The 19,687-nt window shown below is 36.3% G+C and overlaps 1 protein-coding gene across 11 annotated transcripts in view; it reads left to right on the top strand.

Moving 5' to 3' along the window:
* HIPK1 (homeodomain interacting protein kinase 1) overlaps nucleotides 1–19,687 on the top strand; it is a 51,404-nt gene that overhangs the window by 10,318 nt on the left and 21,399 nt on the right. For all 11 annotated transcript variants that reach the window (XM_025994610.2, XM_072766834.1, XM_025994608.2 and 8 more), the window contains 4 exons: nucleotides 1,145–2,222; nucleotides 10,459–10,582; nucleotides 18,558–18,677; nucleotides 19,501–19,587. In XM_025994610.2, the coding sequence (XP_025850395.1) occupies nucleotides 1,145–2,222; nucleotides 10,459–10,582; nucleotides 18,558–18,677; nucleotides 19,501–19,587 (1,409 nt within the window). The remainder of the gene's footprint in view (nucleotides 1–1,144; nucleotides 2,223–10,458; nucleotides 10,583–18,557; nucleotides 18,678–19,500; nucleotides 19,588–19,687) is intronic.

The raw sequence follows: 19,687 nt of genomic DNA, 5'->3' as shown, positions 1-19,687 counted from the left end.
AATAGTGTATGACCTGAGCAGAGTAGTAGCCTTCACTTTGTCCAGCACATTTTGGACACTATTTCTGTGAATGTAGTTTAAGATTGAATTAGCTTTTGGTTGGGGAAACATTATTACATAGTGTTTCTTTTACCAACTCAAAGTGTGTTTCATATACGTGTGCTCCTGCTAAACCTTGAATTTTTTTATCCTGGTGCTTTGTGCTAGTCATATTTTGGGCCTATATAGGATTCTATATTTGTGTCAAATTTCATCTAGATTTGTCTTGTGGCTTCTGCCCTATTGTGATCTTTTGGGGCCCGTTATTTTAGCAATATATTGAATATCCTTCCCAAATTTGATTCGGCTGTAAAATTTGTAAGTGTGTCATCTATCTCTAAATGATCAAAAATCTCATCAGGGTAGGAATGAAGACAGAGCTGTGGAATGAGTTCTGGGGCCAAAAAGCCTGGGTTTGAATTCCAGTGCTGCTACTTAATAGCTGTGCTATTTTGGGCGAGTTACTCTAGCCACTCTGTATCTTAGTTTCCTCATCTGTAAAGGGGAAATAATGATAGTATCTTTTCCAAAGGGTTGTGGTGACAATTAAATGAGTAATGCACGTGGAAGTGCTTAGACTACTCCTTGACACATAGTAAGTGATCAATCATCTAAGCTATTATTATTATGGTTATTATTTTATAAACTATCATAGATGTTCATGCTCTTTTGACAAGGTGACTTACTATTGCTGAGTCTCAAAGAGTGATTAAGGGTGAGTGATTAGGGGCACCTGGGTGGTTCAGTGGTTGAACGTCTGCCTTTGGCTCAGGTTGTGATCCCAGGGTCCTGGGATTGAGTCCCACGTCAGGCTCCCCGTAGGGAGTCTGCTTCTCCCCCTGCCTTTGTCTCTGCCTCTCTTTCTGTGTCTCTCATGAATAAATACATACAAATCTTTTAAAAAAAAAAAAAAGGGTGTGTGTGTGTGTGATTAGACAAAAAGTTTATCCTTCTGTAATAGGAAACATATTTTGGAAAATGCATAAAATAAAACTCCAGCCAGATAGTAATATTTTACTTGTGGTTTTACTAAACTATTTTCTAATCTATTAATTGCAGGGTTGTGTAAAACTGAGGATCTAATTCTTCCTCTCTCTCAACGTAGGTATGGCATCACAGCTGCAGGTGTTTTCCCCCCCATCAGTGTCGTCGAGTGCCTTCTGCAGTGCGAAGAAACTGAAAATAGAGCCCTCTGGCTGGGATGTTTCTGGACAGAGCAGCAACGACAAATATTATACCCACAGCAAAACCCTCCCAGCCACACAAGGGCAAGCCAACTCCTCTCACCAGGTAGCAAATTTCAACATCCCTGCTTACGACCAGGGCCTCCTCCTCCCAGCTCCTGCAGTGGAGCATATTGTTGTAACAGCTGCTGATAGCTCGGCCAGTGCTGCTACATCAACCTTCCAAAGCAGCCAGACCCTGACTCACAGAAACAACGTTTCTTTGCTTGAGCCATATCAAAAATGTGGATTGAAAAGAAAAAGTGAGGAAGTTGACAGCAACGGTAGTGTGCAGATCATAGAAGAACATCCCCCTCTCATGCTGCAAAACAGGACTGTGGTGGGTGCTGCTGCCACAACCACCACTGTGACCACAAAGAGTAGCAGTTCCAGCGGAGAAGGGGATTACCAGCTGGTCCAGCATGAGATCCTTTGCTCTATGACCAATAGCTATGAAGTGTTGGAGTTCCTAGGCCGGGGAACATTTGGACAGGTGGCTAAGTGCTGGAAGCGGAGCACTAAGGAAATCGTGGCTATTAAAATCTTGAAGAACCACCCCTCCTATGCCAGACAAGGACAGATTGAAGTGAGCATCCTTTCCCGCCTAAGCAGTGAAAATGCTGATGAGTATAATTTTGTTCGTTCTTATGAATGCTTTCAGCATAAGAATCACACCTGCCTTGTGTTTGAGATGCTGGAGCAGAACTTATATGATTTTCTAAAGCAGAACAAGTTTAGCCCACTGCCACTCAAGTACATCAGACCAATCTTGCAGCAGGTGGCCACAGCCCTGATGAAGCTCAAGAGCCTTGGTCTGATTCACGCTGACCTTAAGCCTGAAAACATAATGCTGGTCGACCCAGTGCGCCAACCCTACCGAGTGAAGGTCATTGACTTTGGTTCTGCTAGTCACGTTTCCAAAGCTGTGTGCTCAACCTACTTACAGTCACGTTACTACAGGCAAGTGGCAAATGTTGAAAAGCGTATCTTAGACTAGAGATCTATCTTTATATTTAACATATATTACATAGAGTACGTATAACAAACTGAATTTATTTACAGATTGCAAGGTAGAATAGGAAAATATGTTTTACTTCATTCCATCTCTGGCATTCCTATATGTAACATTATTTCTGAAGTCTTATTTAACACTAGAAAAATTAATTCAGTCTAATTCTGAAGGTTGTTCGTAGTTGAATTATACTAGCATCTGGTTCCTTCTCAAGTACCATTAAACCTAATTCTCCCATTTTAAAGAGTCTTTAAAAATATAAAGATGTTTACTTATTTGTAATGAATTTAGGCATATGCTGCTACTTTTCCAAGTTCATATCTTGGCAGGTAAGATGCCTTGGGAATAATTCCAGGTTTAACTCTAGCAACATTTCATTCTTTGACGTTTTCTTTTTTGTGTAGTAAAGAGAATTGGATTTGATGATTGCCGAGGGCTCTTCCTATTTTAACATCTCCATAAGAGTTCGAACTTAATTTGGGTATGACCTTATTTGGTTATCCTAAAATGTCCTTGACCCAAGTGCCTTATATTTTAGTGATTTATATTTCCAGATTGATACTTCTAAGAAAGCTGTCTTTTTAATATATAATAATTATTGTGAAAGTACTTAAATGCTTGTATATACAATGTTGTCTGTGCTATAATCAGGGAGAATTACTGAAAGAAAAGGGGGAAGTCTTAAATGAGCTTTTATTTCTTAATACCTCATTTATTTATTTGTCTAGTTACTAATTATAAGGAACCTAATATTTAATTTTAATGATCATTCATTAAATACAAATTGTACACTCACCCAATCAAGAAGTGAAACAGTAAAAAAAAGATAATCCACAATATATGTTTATCAGGTGATATGTCCAACATATCAAATGCCCATATTAAATTTTCAGTAAATAGAAAGTCTGAGCTTAGAATTTTATATTGTGTGTGAAAATAAGAGAGGGATATTTTAATCTGAACAAGGGCTCAGAAGATATGCCATCTACATATTTTTTTCTAATTGTGTAAAATTTCCTAATATGAAGTTTACCATTTTAACCATTTTAAATGTACTATTCAGTGTGTTAAGTATGTTCACAGTGTTCTGTAACCATCACCACTATTTCTAAATTTTTTTAATCACTCAAAACAGAAACTCTGTAACCATTAAGCAATAACTCCACCTTTCCCTCTACCCCTGGTAACCTCTATTTGACTTATTGTCTCTGTGAATTTGCCTATTCTAGATACGGCATGTAAGTTGAATCATACAATATTTATCTCTTTGTGTCTGGTTTATTTCACTTAGCATAATGTTTTCTTTCTTTCTTTTTCTTTTTTTTTTTTAAAGATTTTATTTATTTATTCATGAGAAACAGAGAGAGAGAGGCAGAGACACAGGCAGAGGGAGAAGCAGGCTCCCTGCAGGGAGCCCGACATGGGACTTGATCCCAGGTCTCCAGGATCACGCCCTGGACTGAAGGCAGGCGCTAAACCACTGAGCCACCTGGGTTGCCCAGCATAATGTTTTCAAGATTAATTCATACTATAGCATGTATCAGACTTCCATTCCTTTTCATGACTAAATAATATTCCAGTGCATGTATATACTACATTTTGTTTATTCAGTCCCTTGGGTTTCCACATTTTTGGCTACTATGAATAATACTGCAATGAACATTAGCATTCAAGAGTATAAGTCCCTGTTTCTTTGGGGTATACAGCTGAAAGTAGGATTGCTGGATCATATGGTAATTCTTTTTTTTTTTAATTCTAACTTTTTGAGGAACCACCAAACTGTTTTCTACAGCTGCACTATTTTACATTCCCACTATCATTGAATGAGGATTCCAGTTCCTACACCTCCTCATCAAAACCTGTTTTTTGTTTTTTGTGGTGGTGGGGATAATAGCCATCCTTAAGTGTGTGAAATGGTATTTGTGGGGTTTTGATTTGCATTTCCCTAGTGATTAGTGATGTTGAGCATCTTTTCATTTGCTTATTGGACATCTGTATATCTTCTTTAGAGAAATGTCTATTCAAGTCATTTGTCCATTTTTGTCTTGGGTTTTTCTGTTGAGTTTTAAGAGTTCTTTGTATATTCTAGATATTAATCTCCCTCTGCAGGTACATGGTTTGCAAATACATTCTCATTCCATGGGGTTGCCTTTTCACTTTGGTGAAATGATACTTGCGCAAAAGTTTTAAATTTTAATGAAGTCCAGTTTGTGTTTTTTCTTTTTGTTGCTTAGATTTTGGAATTATATTTAAGAAATCATTGTTAAACCAATGTCATAAAACTTTTTCACCTTTGCTTTCTTGTAAGAGTTCTATAGTTTTTAGCTCTTACTTATAAGAATATAAGAAATACAGACATAATATTTTTAAGTTAATTTTGACCTATTTTTAAGTTAATTTTAGTATATGGTGTAAGGTAGGGGTCCATTTTCATTCTTTTGCATAGATAGATTTCCTAGCACCATTTGCTTAAAAGACTATACTTTCTCTATGGAGAGGTCTTGATATTTGTTGGAATTCATTGACCACAAATACAAGAGTTTATTTCTGGGCTCTCTGTTCTATTCCATTGGTCTTTGTGTCTGTTCTTATGCCAGTTACCACACTGTCTTGATTACTTGTAGCTTTGTAGTAAGTTTCAAAATCAAGAAGTGGGAGATCTCCAGCTTTATTCTCTTTCAAGATTGTTTTGGCCATTTGGAGTCCCTTGGGATTCCATATGAATTTTATAATGGATTTTTCTATTTCCTCAAGAAATCTCATTGGTTTTTGAAGGATTGCCCTGAATTTGTAAATCAGTTTGGGTAGTAATGACATCTTCACAATATTACGTCTTCCAATCCAGTCTTCTCTATTTTTATCTCTTCCTTTTATAGTTTTGTAAAACTGATTATTTCTTACTTGAGTGAGATGGAGTAAAGAAATTCCTACAGCCTTGGTTTCTGGTTTCATGCTGCTCCAGGCAGTTTAGCTAATTTTGAAATTCTCACCTCCATTTGGAGGATTTAGGTTCCAATTATTTTTTCTTTTAGTATTCTCCTTTGAGCAATCCTACCACCACCTACTCATGTATATATACAGAAACATTCTACAGGTACACTTAAGAGCTCAGATCTCCTTTGGAGCATTGGGGAGGTAGGAGGGAGGGCATCGCTGAGGGGGGTGGAGGCTGATCAGCTCTTACTTCTTGATCTCTTTTCTAGTCGGTGCCTGCAGGTATTTTTTAACTATTTGGTTTGTCTTTATGGTAACGGAAGCAATTTTAAGATAAAAAAAAAGCGATAGAAATAATTCTTTTGTGAAATAATTTTGATGGAATTTTCTCTTAAAGGGTAAAGGAGATTTGAGGAGTAAATAGTTCTGGCTGCTTAGCTTTCTCTTATAAGTAATTCATTTGAATAATTTTCAGTGTTAGGTTGATGATCTTTGCCCCTTTCCCTATCCTTTTGATTTAATTTAAGCTGTCATAGGAGTAATTTGGTTATGTTTTGTCTTTATAGCAAATATGATTTTCAGATTTTTAAGTCTACTGTCAAGTACTCTTCAACAAATCATCCTGCAAATCCATTGCATTTAGTTCTTGACTATAGGAGTAATTGTAAATGGAGCTCAGTTTACTCCTTAAAAACAGGAGTTCTTTTTGTGTATTACTGAGTAATTACTATGCATACTGAAGTTCAATGTCCAGGGCTTGATTACATTTAGGATTTAATGTGAGTATTCTGTTATGTCATAATAATACTTGATAATGAACCTCAGGCCAATGGAGTAGCAGCTCAGGCATTCCTTCTTTATCAGTAGTTTTATCCACAGTGGCCTTCTTCGTGTTGCTTTTAGAGTCTCACCCTGTGTCCTTCAGAACACTTCTGGGAGGGGCACCTGGGTGGCTCAGTGGTTGGTTGAGGTCTGCCTTTGTCTTAGGCCATAATCCCTGGGTCCTGGGATTGAGTGCCATATCAGGCTCCCCTTAGGGAGCCTGCTTCCCCCTCTGCCTTCCTCTGTGTGTCTCTCTTGAATAAATAAATAAAAATCTTTTTAAAAAAGGAAAAGAAAAAAGAAAACCTCTGTGAAATCCCTTTGGCCAGTGAAGCATCCTGACTTCAAAGTCAGATTTCCCCTTACCCTCCTTTTTAGTTTACATTGCTTCATCTTGCTGATGACCTGCCAAAATAATATCGTTTGACATAAATTTTTACCAGCATACTGTCTCTGTTGGCCATAGGCATGGCTAAATGCTTTAGGCAGTGGAAATAATATAGTTTATTTTCTGGCCACTGTAAATGTAAATATAGACTACTTCCAAAGAGATTGCTGTGTTTGGGGCTTCAGTTTAGGTACAAAGGTTTGCCATACTTACAAACTCAGTGCTTTTCCATTCTGAACAAACTAGCTGGCCTTTATTAAAGTTGAGACCTCTGTATTTGTTATGTATGGAAGGACAAGGTCTAGAGAAGGAAAGCATATTTTCAGTTTATCCTAGACAAATAACATACTACAGTTTCACCTAAGCCACAGATGCAGGAAGTTAGACTTTATGTAACATCTCTGATCTGGTAAGTTTGATGCCTCTGAGATGGGCAGGAAGAAACAAGAGTATTCATTACAGTGATCAGAGGGTAATTTGTGTTGTTAAGTGATTCTAACAGTAGTTTGCTCTGGGTTCTAGTGAAATAACACTTTGACTTTGGAGCAGTTTTTTAGTTTCATGAAATTTGAAGTTGGAAAATCAAAAGGCAGCGATTGTTATTTCTACCACCTGGTTGTAGTATTTAGAGCCTGTGTAGTATCTGTTCCTTAAGGATGGGATGTATTTTCAAAGAGAAGACCCACTGTGTCCAAAGTACAATTAATGCCATTTTCCTACAAAAGTGACTGCCAGTTTGGGTTTTTTCCCTCTCTTCCCTGTGCTTCTTCTTCTTCTTCTTTTTTTTTTTTTTTTTAAAGATTTTTATTTATTTATTCATGAGACACAGAGAGAGAGAGAGAGAGAGGCAGAGACACAGGCAGAGGGAGAAGCAGGCTCCATGCAGGGAGCCCGACATGGGACTTGATCCCAGGTCTCCAGGATCAGGCCCTGGACTGAAGGCAGCACTAAACCGCTGAGCCACCCAGGCTGCCCCCTGTGCTTCTTTAGGTCATCTTTTTTACTGTACAGGTGTTAATGTCAGAGCTGGTAAGGGACCTAGAAAAGTAATTACCTCACTCAGCCTCTCTATACAGATGGAGTAGAAGCAGAATTTTAGTGTTGAGAGTATATTTGAAGGATTGAGAAACAGTGGAGGCCAAGGGAAAGATGATATACTAATGAAGATAGTACCAAGAATTATCTGACAGAGTTTAAAACATTCCGTGTTTAGAGGTGAACCTGCTTTAAATGATTCTGATCTGTTCAGTACAAGAAAATAACTTCTGTTTTTTTGCTTCCTAGAGTTTAGTTCAGTCATCATTTCTAGTTTCTAATGATAGTGAAAAGCCCTCAGTAGACTGAACAACCTTATTTTATTTTTACTTTCATTGTTTTTTTCCTTTGATGCTCACTTTTTTGTATGGTAGATGTAGTAGAGTTACTGTTGTGAGTTTTTGCTGAAAATCCTTAGTGGCTTTTGTTACTCCAGAAGAAGAAATGAGACTAAATGGAAAAACTGATTCCAGCCAGTCTTTAGAGTTTTGTTTTGTTTTGTTTTGTTTGTCTAATGGGGCTTGGGGACTGGAATTAGTGTTTTTCTTAAGTTCTCTGAAACTTTAGGCTTTGGAAGCCTAACAATGATCACATATTATTGCTACCTTTTTAAAGAAGGAAGTTATTGAGTGGCCTGCCCCTCCCTATGACCTACCTTTGAATTTTAAAATGTCTTCCTGGTATAGTGGGAATGGCAAAATCAATCTGCTGCTCTTCAATTGATGCTTAGGAATGTTCTAAGCCCAGTTTTTATTTTGGCACAAAGCCATTTGTGCTCTCCCTGCCAGCTCTTTTTGGCACTGTCATGAACTTGAAAATTAATGATTCTGCTCGCTGAAAGTAAAAATTGTGTTCCTTTTCAATTTTAGAAAAGCTTTTATGTTTCTGTATACTATTACACTCTAGTTTATTAATGCTATAAAACTTGTGCCATCTTAAAAGCATGCTACAGTGGTTGGGATTTAATTAAACTCTGGAATTCCATCAGGAATATGTGGCTCTAGCTACCTGCAACAGGAATATCCCTTTTGAAGGTTGTTTCTTTGGCTAACAAAGCCACGATTCACGTCAAATAATACAAAACTGGTGATATTAGTCCTTCTGCCCATAGCTGTCAAGTGGAAGTCTCAGCAGGCCTGGATCATCCTTCTGCTGTTTCTGTACAAGGATCTCCTAGGAAAGCCTCTAGATCCTATGAAATCCTCAAATTTACCTTATTTTCTAAGGGTGTACTTAATTAGAAAATTACCTAGGGAGAATATTCTTATTTAGGGAAATATCTTTATATTCTTCCTGCTCAATCCTTCCTGCCCTTAGAGCAACAATGTGTACATAATACTTCAAAGGAAAGTTGGAGAAACGTAGGCACTCCATGAGGGGACACAGCCCCTTTGAAGGCCCCTCGTGGAGAGAGATCTGCTGAGGGGTCTGGATCTGGTGTGCCCTTACAGATTCCAATTCTGTGACTTTTAAGAAAGAAGGGAAATTGGAGATTATGATAAAATGTTTAAGAGCTCAGCCCTAAGATTCAGGTTGCCTGTGCTCCATAATTTAGTACTTGTGTGACCTTGAATGAGTTACTTCTCAGTGCCTGGTTTCTTCATCTGTAAAATGGAAAGGATACTTTATTATGTAGCATCTAAGATACCATTGATTAGAAGATGAAACATTTTGTACCAATAAGAAAGTAAAAGCACTGCCATTAAGCTAAGATACATCCTCATTTGCAAGAATCTTCTTGATTTCAGAGATGTTAAAATGCGAAAAAAAAGAAAAAGCATACATCTTAGGATTGATGACATAGGGTGTCTGGGTGGCTCAGTTGGTTAAGTGTCCGACTCTTGATCTCAGCTCAGGTCTTGATCTCAGGGTTGTGAGTTCAAGCCCCTGCAAGGAGTCTAGTTAAAAAAAAAAAAAAAAAAAGAATTGATGACTTAACAGTAGTAATGTTTATTTTCATAGGATTATTGTAAGGAGTAAGTGACCACATTTGTAACTTAGAACATTGCATGGCACAGAGTAAGCACTATATAAGCATTATCTTTTATTATTATTGATATTAGTAATACCTGTTAATATCCCCCCCTTTTTAACCCATTTACCTCATAATTTTAGTCATAGTTTGAAAAATGCCATGTATACCACCATGCCAAATAGATTTACATAGATGGATATATACTTAACTTTTACTTATTTGAAAACATTACAATATACTCAACTCTGGGGCCAGACTGCCAGGGTTCATATTCTAGCCCTTCCACTTAACTGTGGTTTGGGGTAAATTACTTTGTTTGCCTCAGTTTCCTCTATAGGTAGAGATAATAATTTTACCTTGGATGTGGTCATATATATAAAGCTCTTAGTTTATGATATTATCTTAGTCTTCTCTTTAAGCTTCCCTAGGGTTAGATTTCTCGCTTGGAGCATTAATGGAAATGATTATTTCTGTAGTGTTGTCAACCACTAAGTCTCTGTAGAAGGCATTTCTGTTACCAAGGGGTATTTATTGATCAGGTCATTTAATTGATTTTTCTATAATTAAAAAGGTGCTAAGAGTAAAAAGATAAATCTGCGATTGTTATCTGTGATTTCAAAATTAAAAAATTTTTTCTGAGTTTTGTATAAGCTCATTTATTGGCAAAATCTGTCTTGAACCAATGTAAGGCTATTTAAAGTATTCAGCCAACTTAGTATGACTGTTCATTTGTTTTGTTGTAGAAATATTACTGTGTTTGATTATGGGTGCTTCCCTAAACTGCATTGGGATTATTATGCAATACGTAGTTTTATGCTTGGTACTACCTTTCTTAAATTCAAAAAAATTCTCAATTCCAAAACACATCTGGCTCCGGAAGTTTCAAATGATGGATTTTATATCACACATAGTTTTCAGGTTCTTTAAATAAGTATGTACCTTAGGCTGGTACTAAAACAGGACTTAGTCAAAGTAGTTAATTTCCCCAAGTAATGTTTGTTTTTTAATTTGCTATTTTTGTTTTTGCTAGAGCCCCTGAAATTATTCTTGGATTACCATTTTGTGAAGCCATTGATATGTGGTCATTGGGCTGTGTGATAGCTGAGCTGTTCCTGGGATGGCCTCTTTATCCTGGTGCTTCAGAATATGATCAGGTAAGAGTGTATATTTGGATGGAAAGAGAAAGCAAGTATATACTAGTGAAATAGATTCTAGAGGAAGAAAAGTACTAGTGAAGTATTTAGATATCAGGGAAAGAGCAGTCCAGTTACAAAATATTTTTTTAAAGAGTAGAATTTTTCTACCTGCTTCTTAGGCTGGTGGTATATTTGCAGTACAGCAATTTTAAAAGGTTTTTTTATTTCGTATTACGTTAGATTAGTACTTTTCCAGATCTGTCATGACTTATTAGAGACTGGCTTTGGTTAACAAACGTGTCTTGTGAGTTTTTAAGATAATGAAAGTAAAGAAGGATGAGGAATTGGAATTTTAAGAGTGAACTTTGTCTCATTCAGAACTGTTACTTCCTTTTATACATGACATATGCTGAAATAAGTACTTTCTACATACTGAAACACACTGGGCCCCAGAAGCTGTGATGTACACTGGGTTTCTGTAAAATAGGATTTAGGAGGGAAATTGTATGAGTTGAAAAGTATTGTAATAGATAGTCTGTGTCTCAAAAAAGAGAAACTTTGCAAGATATGCTATGATTTCCCAAGGAGCTAGTGCTGAGGGAAAAGGTTTTGCCATGAAAATTGTGAATTCTTTTTTCTTGTTCTTTTCTTTAAAAAGTGGTTCTAACCACAATGCTGTAAGCAATTTGAGGGCATAGATTGTTTGATTCCACCAATGTATCCTCAGCTCCTCACATTGTGTTTGGTGCATAGTAGGTGCAGAGGGTTTTGTTTTTGTTTGTTTGTTTGTTTGTTTTTATTTTTTTTAAAACTATTTTAATTTTTTTTTAATTTTTATTTATTTATGATAGTCACAGAGAGAGAGAGAGAGGCATAGACACAGGCGGAGGGAGAAGCAGGCTCCATGCACCGGGAGCCTGATGTGGGATTCGATCCCAGGTCTCCAGGATCGCGCGCTGGGCCAAAGGCAGGCGCCAAACCGTTGAGCAGGCTCCATGCACCGGGAGCCTGATGTGGGATTCGATCCCAGGTCTCCAGGATCGCGCGCTGGGCCAAAGGCAGGCGCCAAACCGTTGCGCCACCCAGGGATCCCTGTTTTTTTTTTTTTTAAAGAAAGAAATGGTTATCTGGAATTATTAAAAGGAAAAAAGAATAAAATAGTATTTTCCCCTGTTCAACTTAGGATTTTGATTCCTTGATTCATTTTAGATTCACCTTCCAAAAATTTGACTCTTTGGGCATGTCTTTGAAACAAAAATCAGTTGCTCATGTGATAAGTAATTGAGCTTTATAATTGACCCTTTTTCTTCCATCTTGTGAGAAAGAAAGCCAGCTTATTTTACAAAAAAAAGTGTGAAGGAGAGTAAATGATGCAAAACTGGTTGGTTGAAATAAGCCATTGATTCTCCTTTTTGAGTCTTAGACTATTTTGAGAATTTGATGAAATACAGGTATGGATTGTCTCAGAAAAATTTGTGTACAGTATTTTGAGTACAAATTTAGGGGATTCGTGGATCCCTAATTAGAAACCTTACCCCTCAAGTGCCATTCTTAGGGCCAACCTTCAATGTTAGTAGACAGATTGGTACTGTAAATTTTCCAGGAAGTGGAACCAAATGAAATTAGATATAGAAGCTAAGGTACAACTGGGGATTTTTAAAAGAAATGATCTGATAGTTTTGAGAGAATTCTTTCCTGATACATAGATGTGAAACTGTGGGTGGTAGGAGGAAGTCGTTTTTCCCATGCTGAATAAATAGGATACTGCTCTTGTAGAGCAGGACTGGGGATAGGTTATCTTGATGCTTCTCTCATTATACAAAAAGATTTTTGTGACAGGATCTCTGTTCTTACAGCTGAGTTTCTTTAAAATAACTTATATTGAGATATAATTTGTATACCGTTTAATTTAGCCATTTGAAGTGTACAGCTCAATGATTTTTTAGTATGTTTACAGAGGTGTAAACCATCACCATGATCAATTATAGAACATTTTCATCCCTCCATAATGAAACCTGTACCTGATTAGCAGTCAGTGCCCATTTTTTCCTAACCCCCACCCTCCCCCCACCCCTGGCAACTACTAATGTACTTTCTATCTCTGTAGATTTGGCTTATTGTAGTTTATCATGTTTGTCACATACAATGTGTGGTTTTCAGTGTTGGGTTTTTTTACTTAGCATGTTTTTCATCCATGCTATGACATACATCAGAACATTAATACTTTTTATGGCTGAGTACACTGTGTATATGTGTACCACATCTTGTTTTGTTCATTTGTGAGTTGATGGTTGCTGAGTTATCATCTTTTGGCCATTATGAATAATGGTGCAATGAACATTGGCATACAAGTGTTTAAGTCCCTGTTTTCAATTTTGGGGGGTATATAGCTAGAAGTAGAATTTCTGGGTCATATGGTAATTTTATGTTTAAACAAACTTTTCCACAGCAGTCACACCATTTTATATTCCTACCAGCAATACACAAGAGTTCCAATTTCTCTACATCCTTACCAACACTGGTTGTTTTCTTTAAAAAAAAAAAAAAAAAAGTAGCCATCCTTAAGAATATGAAGTGATAATCTCATTGTGATTTTGATTTGCATTCCTCCAGCAGTTAGTGATGTTGAGCATTGTTTTATGTGCTTATTGGGTATCTTTATATCTTCTTTAGAGAAGTCTACTCGAAAGGCGCGTGGGTGGCTCAGTCAGTTGAGCGTCTGACTCTTGATTTTTGGCTCAGGCTATGATCTTGAGGTTGTGAGATCAAGCGCGAGTCAAGCTCTGTGCTCAGTGGGGAGTCAGCCTGAGATTCTCACTTTCTCTCTCCCCTTCTCTAAAAATCAATCAATCTTTAGAAAAGTCTATTCAAGTCCACTGCCCATTTTTGTTTTATTTTTTAAAAGATTTTTATTTATTTATTCATGAGATACACAGGAGAGGCAGAGACATAGACAGAGGGAGAAGCAGACTTCCCAGAAGGAGCCCAGTGTGGGACTGGATCCCCAGACCTGTCATGCCCTGAGCTGAAGGCTCAAACCCTGAGCTACCTGTGTATCCCTCCATTGCCCATTTTTGAATTTAGGTTGTTTGTTGTTGTTAAGTTGTGGAAGTTTGTGTTCTGGGTATTAATCCCTTATCAGATATACATAATTTGCAAAAACTTTCTCCCATTCCTTGGGATTGCCTTTTCACTCTATTGATAGCTTAGTTAGCACAAAAGTTTTTAATTTTGGTGAAGCCCAATTCGTTTTTCCTTTTGTTGATTGTACTTGTGGTATCATATCCAAGAAATTATTACCAAATCCAAAGTTGTGAAGCTTTTCTTGTATGCTTTCTTCTAAGAGCTTTATAGTTTTATCTCTTGCATTTAGGTCTTTAAGCCATTTTAAGTTGATTCAATTTCATTATTTTTTGCATATGGATATTTAGTTTTCCAAAGCCATTTGCCTATAAGACTGTTCTTTTCCTACTGGATTGTGTTGGTATCCTTATCGAAAATCAATTGACCATAAATACATGATTTATTTGTGGACTGTCAGTTCTGTTCCATTGATCTGTATATCTGTATTTATGCAAGTAGCACACTGTTTTGATTACTGTAGCTTTGTAGTCAGTTTTGAAACCAGGAAGTGTTAGTCCTCTAACTTTGTTCTTTTTCAAGATTGTGTTGGCTATTCAAGGGCCCTTGAGATTCCATGTGAATTTTAGTGTAGGTTTTTTTTTTTCCTGCAAAAAAGTTATTATTTTTTTTAATAGTTGAATACATTGGATCTCTGGGAAGTATCATCATCTTAATATTTATCTTCTGATCCCATAAATGTGACCAGAATTTTTAGGTTTTTTTAGTAACATTTTGTAATTTTCAGAGGATAAGTTTTACATTACTTTTATTAAATTTATTTATAACTATTTTTTGATGCTATGTGAATAGATTTTCTTAATTTTATTTTCAGAATGTTCATTGCTAGTTTATAGAAATACAATGAGTTTTGTAATTGATACTGTATTCTGCAGCCTTGTTGATTCCTTTTTCTAGTAGTTTTCTTTCTTTCAAGGTTCTTTTTTAATTTTAATTAATATCTATGCCCAAATGGGACTCAAACTCATGACCTCAAGATCAAGAGTTGCATGCTCTACTGACTAAGCCATCCACTGCCCCTCAAGTAATTTTCTGATAGAACTCTAGGTCTAATTGTTTTGATGGATTCCTTACAATTTTCTATCTATAAGATCAGGCCATCTACAAATAAAAATAGTTTTACATCTTCCATTCCAGTCTGGATTCCTTTTTTTTTTTTTTTCCCCTTGCCTAATTGCTTTGCACTGAAGCACTAGTAACAGTGTTGAATAGAAGTATAAGAACAGAAATTCTTGTTCCAGATTTTAGGGGGAAAGTATTCAGTTTTTCACTATTAAGTAGGATATCAGCTATAGATTTTTCATAAATATTATAGCTGAGATTTTATAGCAGATATTTATGATTTTTGAAATATTAGTTAATAGCTTCAGATTTGTTGGAAACATTTTAATTGTTTAATATAACATGACAGTAATACTTTGTATAAATGTAGGACTTTTGTTTTTGCTCCATTGTAAGCTATGTGAGAAGCAGTATCTGGATGATAGCTTTCCATTCTACTTCTACAATGAAACTCATTCTATAATATTAAAATTTTTAAATGTTTTAATTTTTTAAGTGCATCATTACAGAAAAATTAGAAAAGATGCAGTAAGCCAAGAGATAAAACTTCTGACTTCTAGTAGTTCCATCCTTCAGAAGTAACCCTGTTTATGATTTGGCATATTTTGTATTTATTTATGTATATAATTTGTTAATTTTCATCATGTATTTATTGAGTACCTACTTGACACTGGGGATATAGTGCTGCTTAAAGCATTGTATTGCCCTCATGGAGGCTATAATTTGGTGATGGGAAACAGATATTAAATAACTATGTAATAGTTTTATATATAACATATAAGAATTATATAATATGATTGAGATCTCCAGTTTTTTTACAAAGTTATTTTTACAGAACACAGATTAGATCATTCTACTTGCCTGCTCTTCAGTGGTTTTTTTATTCTTTTAGAATAAAGGGCTAAATCCTTAATATGGCCTCTGAGCCCCTAACTGGGTTGTCCGTCCCCTGTCTGTCTCCCTCTAGATTGATATTCTACCGTTTCTTCTTGCTTTTCATCCTCTAGCACCATTGGCATCATTTCAGCATTGGTTAAGAATATGCTTCCTTCCAGCACAGGCTCTTATATATGCTGTGCTTATAGTCTTATAGCACCACCCATTCATTTCATCTAGTCAGTGCCTACTGATTCATTAGTGCAAGTGTTACTTTCTCAAGGAGCTTTTCCTTACTAGTCCCTAGTCTAGCTTGGGTTCCTTTGTTGTTATTTTTATAGAAGCCCCCCCCTTTTTTTTTTTCAGAATGCTAATTCAGTTTGAATTTTCAGTATCTGTCTCCCTCACTTGACTGCAAGGTCTATGAGAGCAGGAACCATATCTATTTTTAAAGTCACCAGTGGGGTCCCTGGGTGGCGCAGCGGTTTGGCGCCTGCCTTTGGCCCAGGGCGCGATCCTGGAGACCCGGGATCGAATCCCACATGGGGCTCCTGGTGCATGGAGCCTGCTCCTCCCTCTGCCTGTGTCTCTGCCTCTCTCTCTCTCTCTCTGTGACTATCATAAATAAAAAAATAAATAAATAAATAAATAAAGTCACCAGTGCCTGGCTCAACACGTACTTACTAAAAGAATGAATGAATATATGTGCTATATATAGTTCTGTTGCACATAATAAACTTAGGGATATAGGGATAATAAACATATATATAAGCATATATACTGTATTTGGTGATATCTAAGACACCATTGATTCAAAGACATACCGTTTTTCTGTATCTGTAAGAAAGAATGCTACTAATTAAATCAGGATAGTTATCAGTTGTAAGACTTACCTTGATTTCAAAGATGTTAGTGTGAAAAAATGTGCCTCTTAGAATCAGTGAAATGTGATATTTTAAAAAGTGAGGTTATTTAATTTGTAATCTACTTTTCTACTTAATATACTGTGAAATATCTTTATGTGTCAATAACTGTACTTCTACTCTGTCATTTTATTTATTTTACTTATTTTGAGAGTGTGAATGTGCACATGTGAATGAGCAGGGTCAGGAGGGGCAGAGGGAGAGGGAGAGAGAATTGTGAGCAGGCTCCATGCCTAGCACATCTAGTCCCAACCTGGGACTTGATCTTAAGACCCTGGGGTCATGATCTGAGCCAAAATCAAGAGCCAGATGCTTAACTGTGTCTGAGCCATCCCAAGTGCCCCTCTACTCTATCATTTTAAATGTCTGTGTAATATTTTATTACACAGATTTTATCCTCGATTTAAAAAAAAAAATTCACCATTTTTGTACACAAAAGATACTCACATTTAAAATGTTCTTATCTACATTAAAATATATTTTCTATTTTGTTAATGATGTATTAGCTTCCATTATGTAGGTCTCACAGATCAAGAGTAATATCCTGCTCTTCTCTGAAATTGGCTCATGATAGCAGGCTAGATTTGGCCTATAGGCCATAGGTTGTTGACCTTTGCTTTACACTGATAAAAAATTGGGGAGGATCCCAAAGAGCTCTGTTTGTATAGCTTATATATATTAGTATATACTGCATTAGGAATTAAAACTGGGCATACCTGGGCGGCTGTCATTAGGCATGGACTCTCGATTTCAGCTCAGGTCATCATCTCAGGGTCCTAAAATCGAGCCCCGCCTCAGGCACCATGCTTAGTCTGCTTGAGATTCTCTCTCTCTGTGTCCCTATCCCTCTGCCCCTACCCCAGCTTCCATTCTCTCTCTCTCTCTCTCTCTCTCTCTTTCTCTCTCTCAAATAAATAAATAAAATCTTTTAAAAAATAATAAGATAAAAAGTATAACTTAAAAAGACACCAAAACTAAAGTTTTTAGGAGGAGAGGTGGAAAGTAAGATTTATTTCCCTGCTTTCTAATTTAATCTTAAGTATAGCCATTCAAATATGGAGGAGGTGGTAAAAAAGATTACTTCTTGTATCACTCTCAGTAGTGGAGAGAAAAGCAAATTACTTCTGTTGCTTTCTTGGGTCATTAGAATTGTGGAAGCAAACAAATGTGAGCAATAAAACTGGGAAATTTTTAAAACACAAGTATATATAAGAACATGTTTTGTTAGCCATTAGAGCAATGACATCATCACACATCCTCTCTGGAAATCTCTACTGTACACCCTAAGAAGGGGATGAAAAAGGCAGAGAAGTATTATTTTAAAAAAATAGTTTTTACTTTGTGAACTCCCTGAAAGGATCTTAGGGATCACCAAGGGTCCCCACACCAGACTGAGAACTGCTAGCCTAGTTCATAGTAGGTATTCAGTAAATGTTGATTGAATGAACACAGTGCCTGCTCTCTAGTAATGTAGGGATAGAGAAGCTAAATTAAATGTTTAATTTTATGATGTGAGAGAGAAACTCTATGGCAATTTAGAGTAGGGACAATTGACAGGAGCTAGAATAGTTAAGGGAGAAAGTAGCTTATAAAAAAAATGTTTTCTTGATCTTTTAAATTTGGTAATGTATCAACAAATGAAACAAAATCCCTTGGTGATCCATGAGGTAGTTTGTTGGAAATTATTCTGTTCTGTCCTAAAAATCTCCTGAAGTTTTCTGAACTATGTATCAGAGGTCTACAAAAAAGCAAAAATGGTTACACACAAAATTTTCAAAACTGAATTTTCCTTGTAAATAACAATTTTAGTAACATAGAAACAACTGAATAAATATTTGGGAATTACCTGTGAGTGGGTTAGCGTAAATATGTATTTACAGATAAATTTCACTTATATTGATTTGGCTAGAGCTAATAATGTCTTAGTGTAAAAGTTTTTAATATTTTCCTTTTCACTCCAAATCAGTGTTTTAATGGTTTTGATGTTTCAGATTCGTTACATTTCACAAACACAAGGCCTGCCTGCTGAATATCTTCTCAGTGCTGGGACAAAAACAACCAGGTTTTTCAACAGAGATCCTAATTTGGGGTATCCACTGTGGAGGCTGAAGGTCTGTCTCCCTTTCTGTACTACCTATTCCTGTACTCCTCACTCCCACCTTTTTAGTTACTGAATTCTTGAGATGGAGGAAGGAAAAGAGGTGGTGGTGGTGGTGGTGGTGGTGGGAATTATGTTTGCAGAAAGAAGTACTTGGAAAAATTATTTTGTTGTACCTGTTTGACCTGATCCTTAGTTAAAAAAAATAAACTAAACACCTGTTTGGTTGTCTGAGATTATTTTGTGTATTTGAACCAGCAGCTGAGAGGGGAGTATGGAGAATAGTGCTCACCATTAAGTCACAGGAAGAACTACAGTAATTTAGCAATGACTGTTTTTTAGAGAATTCTCAATAAATAGGAGAAAACAACATAATTTCCTAATTCCCCATGCTAAGGCCTTATATATTTTCATGAAACAAATGCCAGTGCCTGCTTTTTACTTCTGAGCCTTTAGCTTGAGAGATCTCTGAGTAATTTGAATAACCCTGTGAATCTCTTCGCCTGAGCCTGCCTGTTTAATAGCTAGCATTTGAAATGTCATTTAATTTGAAGTAACTTTAAGAGAAAAATGGTAATGTCCCCCTCTTACATGACATTTTCAGGAACCATCATGCTACATCATTGTTTCCACATTTAATTTAACACTGTTGAAAGGGAAGTCAGATATTCAGGTCCCATCTCCACCAGATTTTTTTGGTTGTAAATTACTTTCATGTTTGCCATTTCTGGTTGGCAGGTGATGACAATTGTTTCTTTGTATTTTGGCTTTAATTTAGAACAAAATATGAAAATAACATACCGATGGAATTTTGTTTTTTAATTTGTATTTTATAGACACCGGAAGAACATGAATTGGAGACTGGAATCAAATCAAAAGAAGCTCGAAAGTACATTTTTAATTGTTTAGATGACATGGCTCAGGTGAGTAGAGAAAGTTTAAGGAAGCCAGACTTTTTTTTTTTTTTTTTTTTAAGGAAGCCAGACTTTTACATATCTCTTAATCAGAGACATACTTCCATTT

The sequence above is a fragment of the Vulpes vulpes genome, chromosome 8 (assembly GCF_048418805.1).
Source record: "Vulpes vulpes isolate BD-2025 chromosome 8, VulVul3, whole genome shotgun sequence".
NCBI lineage: Eukaryota > Metazoa > Chordata > Mammalia > Carnivora > Canidae > Vulpes > Vulpes vulpes.
Note: the sequence above shows the minus strand (reverse complement) of the source record. Positions and strands in the feature narration are given on the sequence as shown.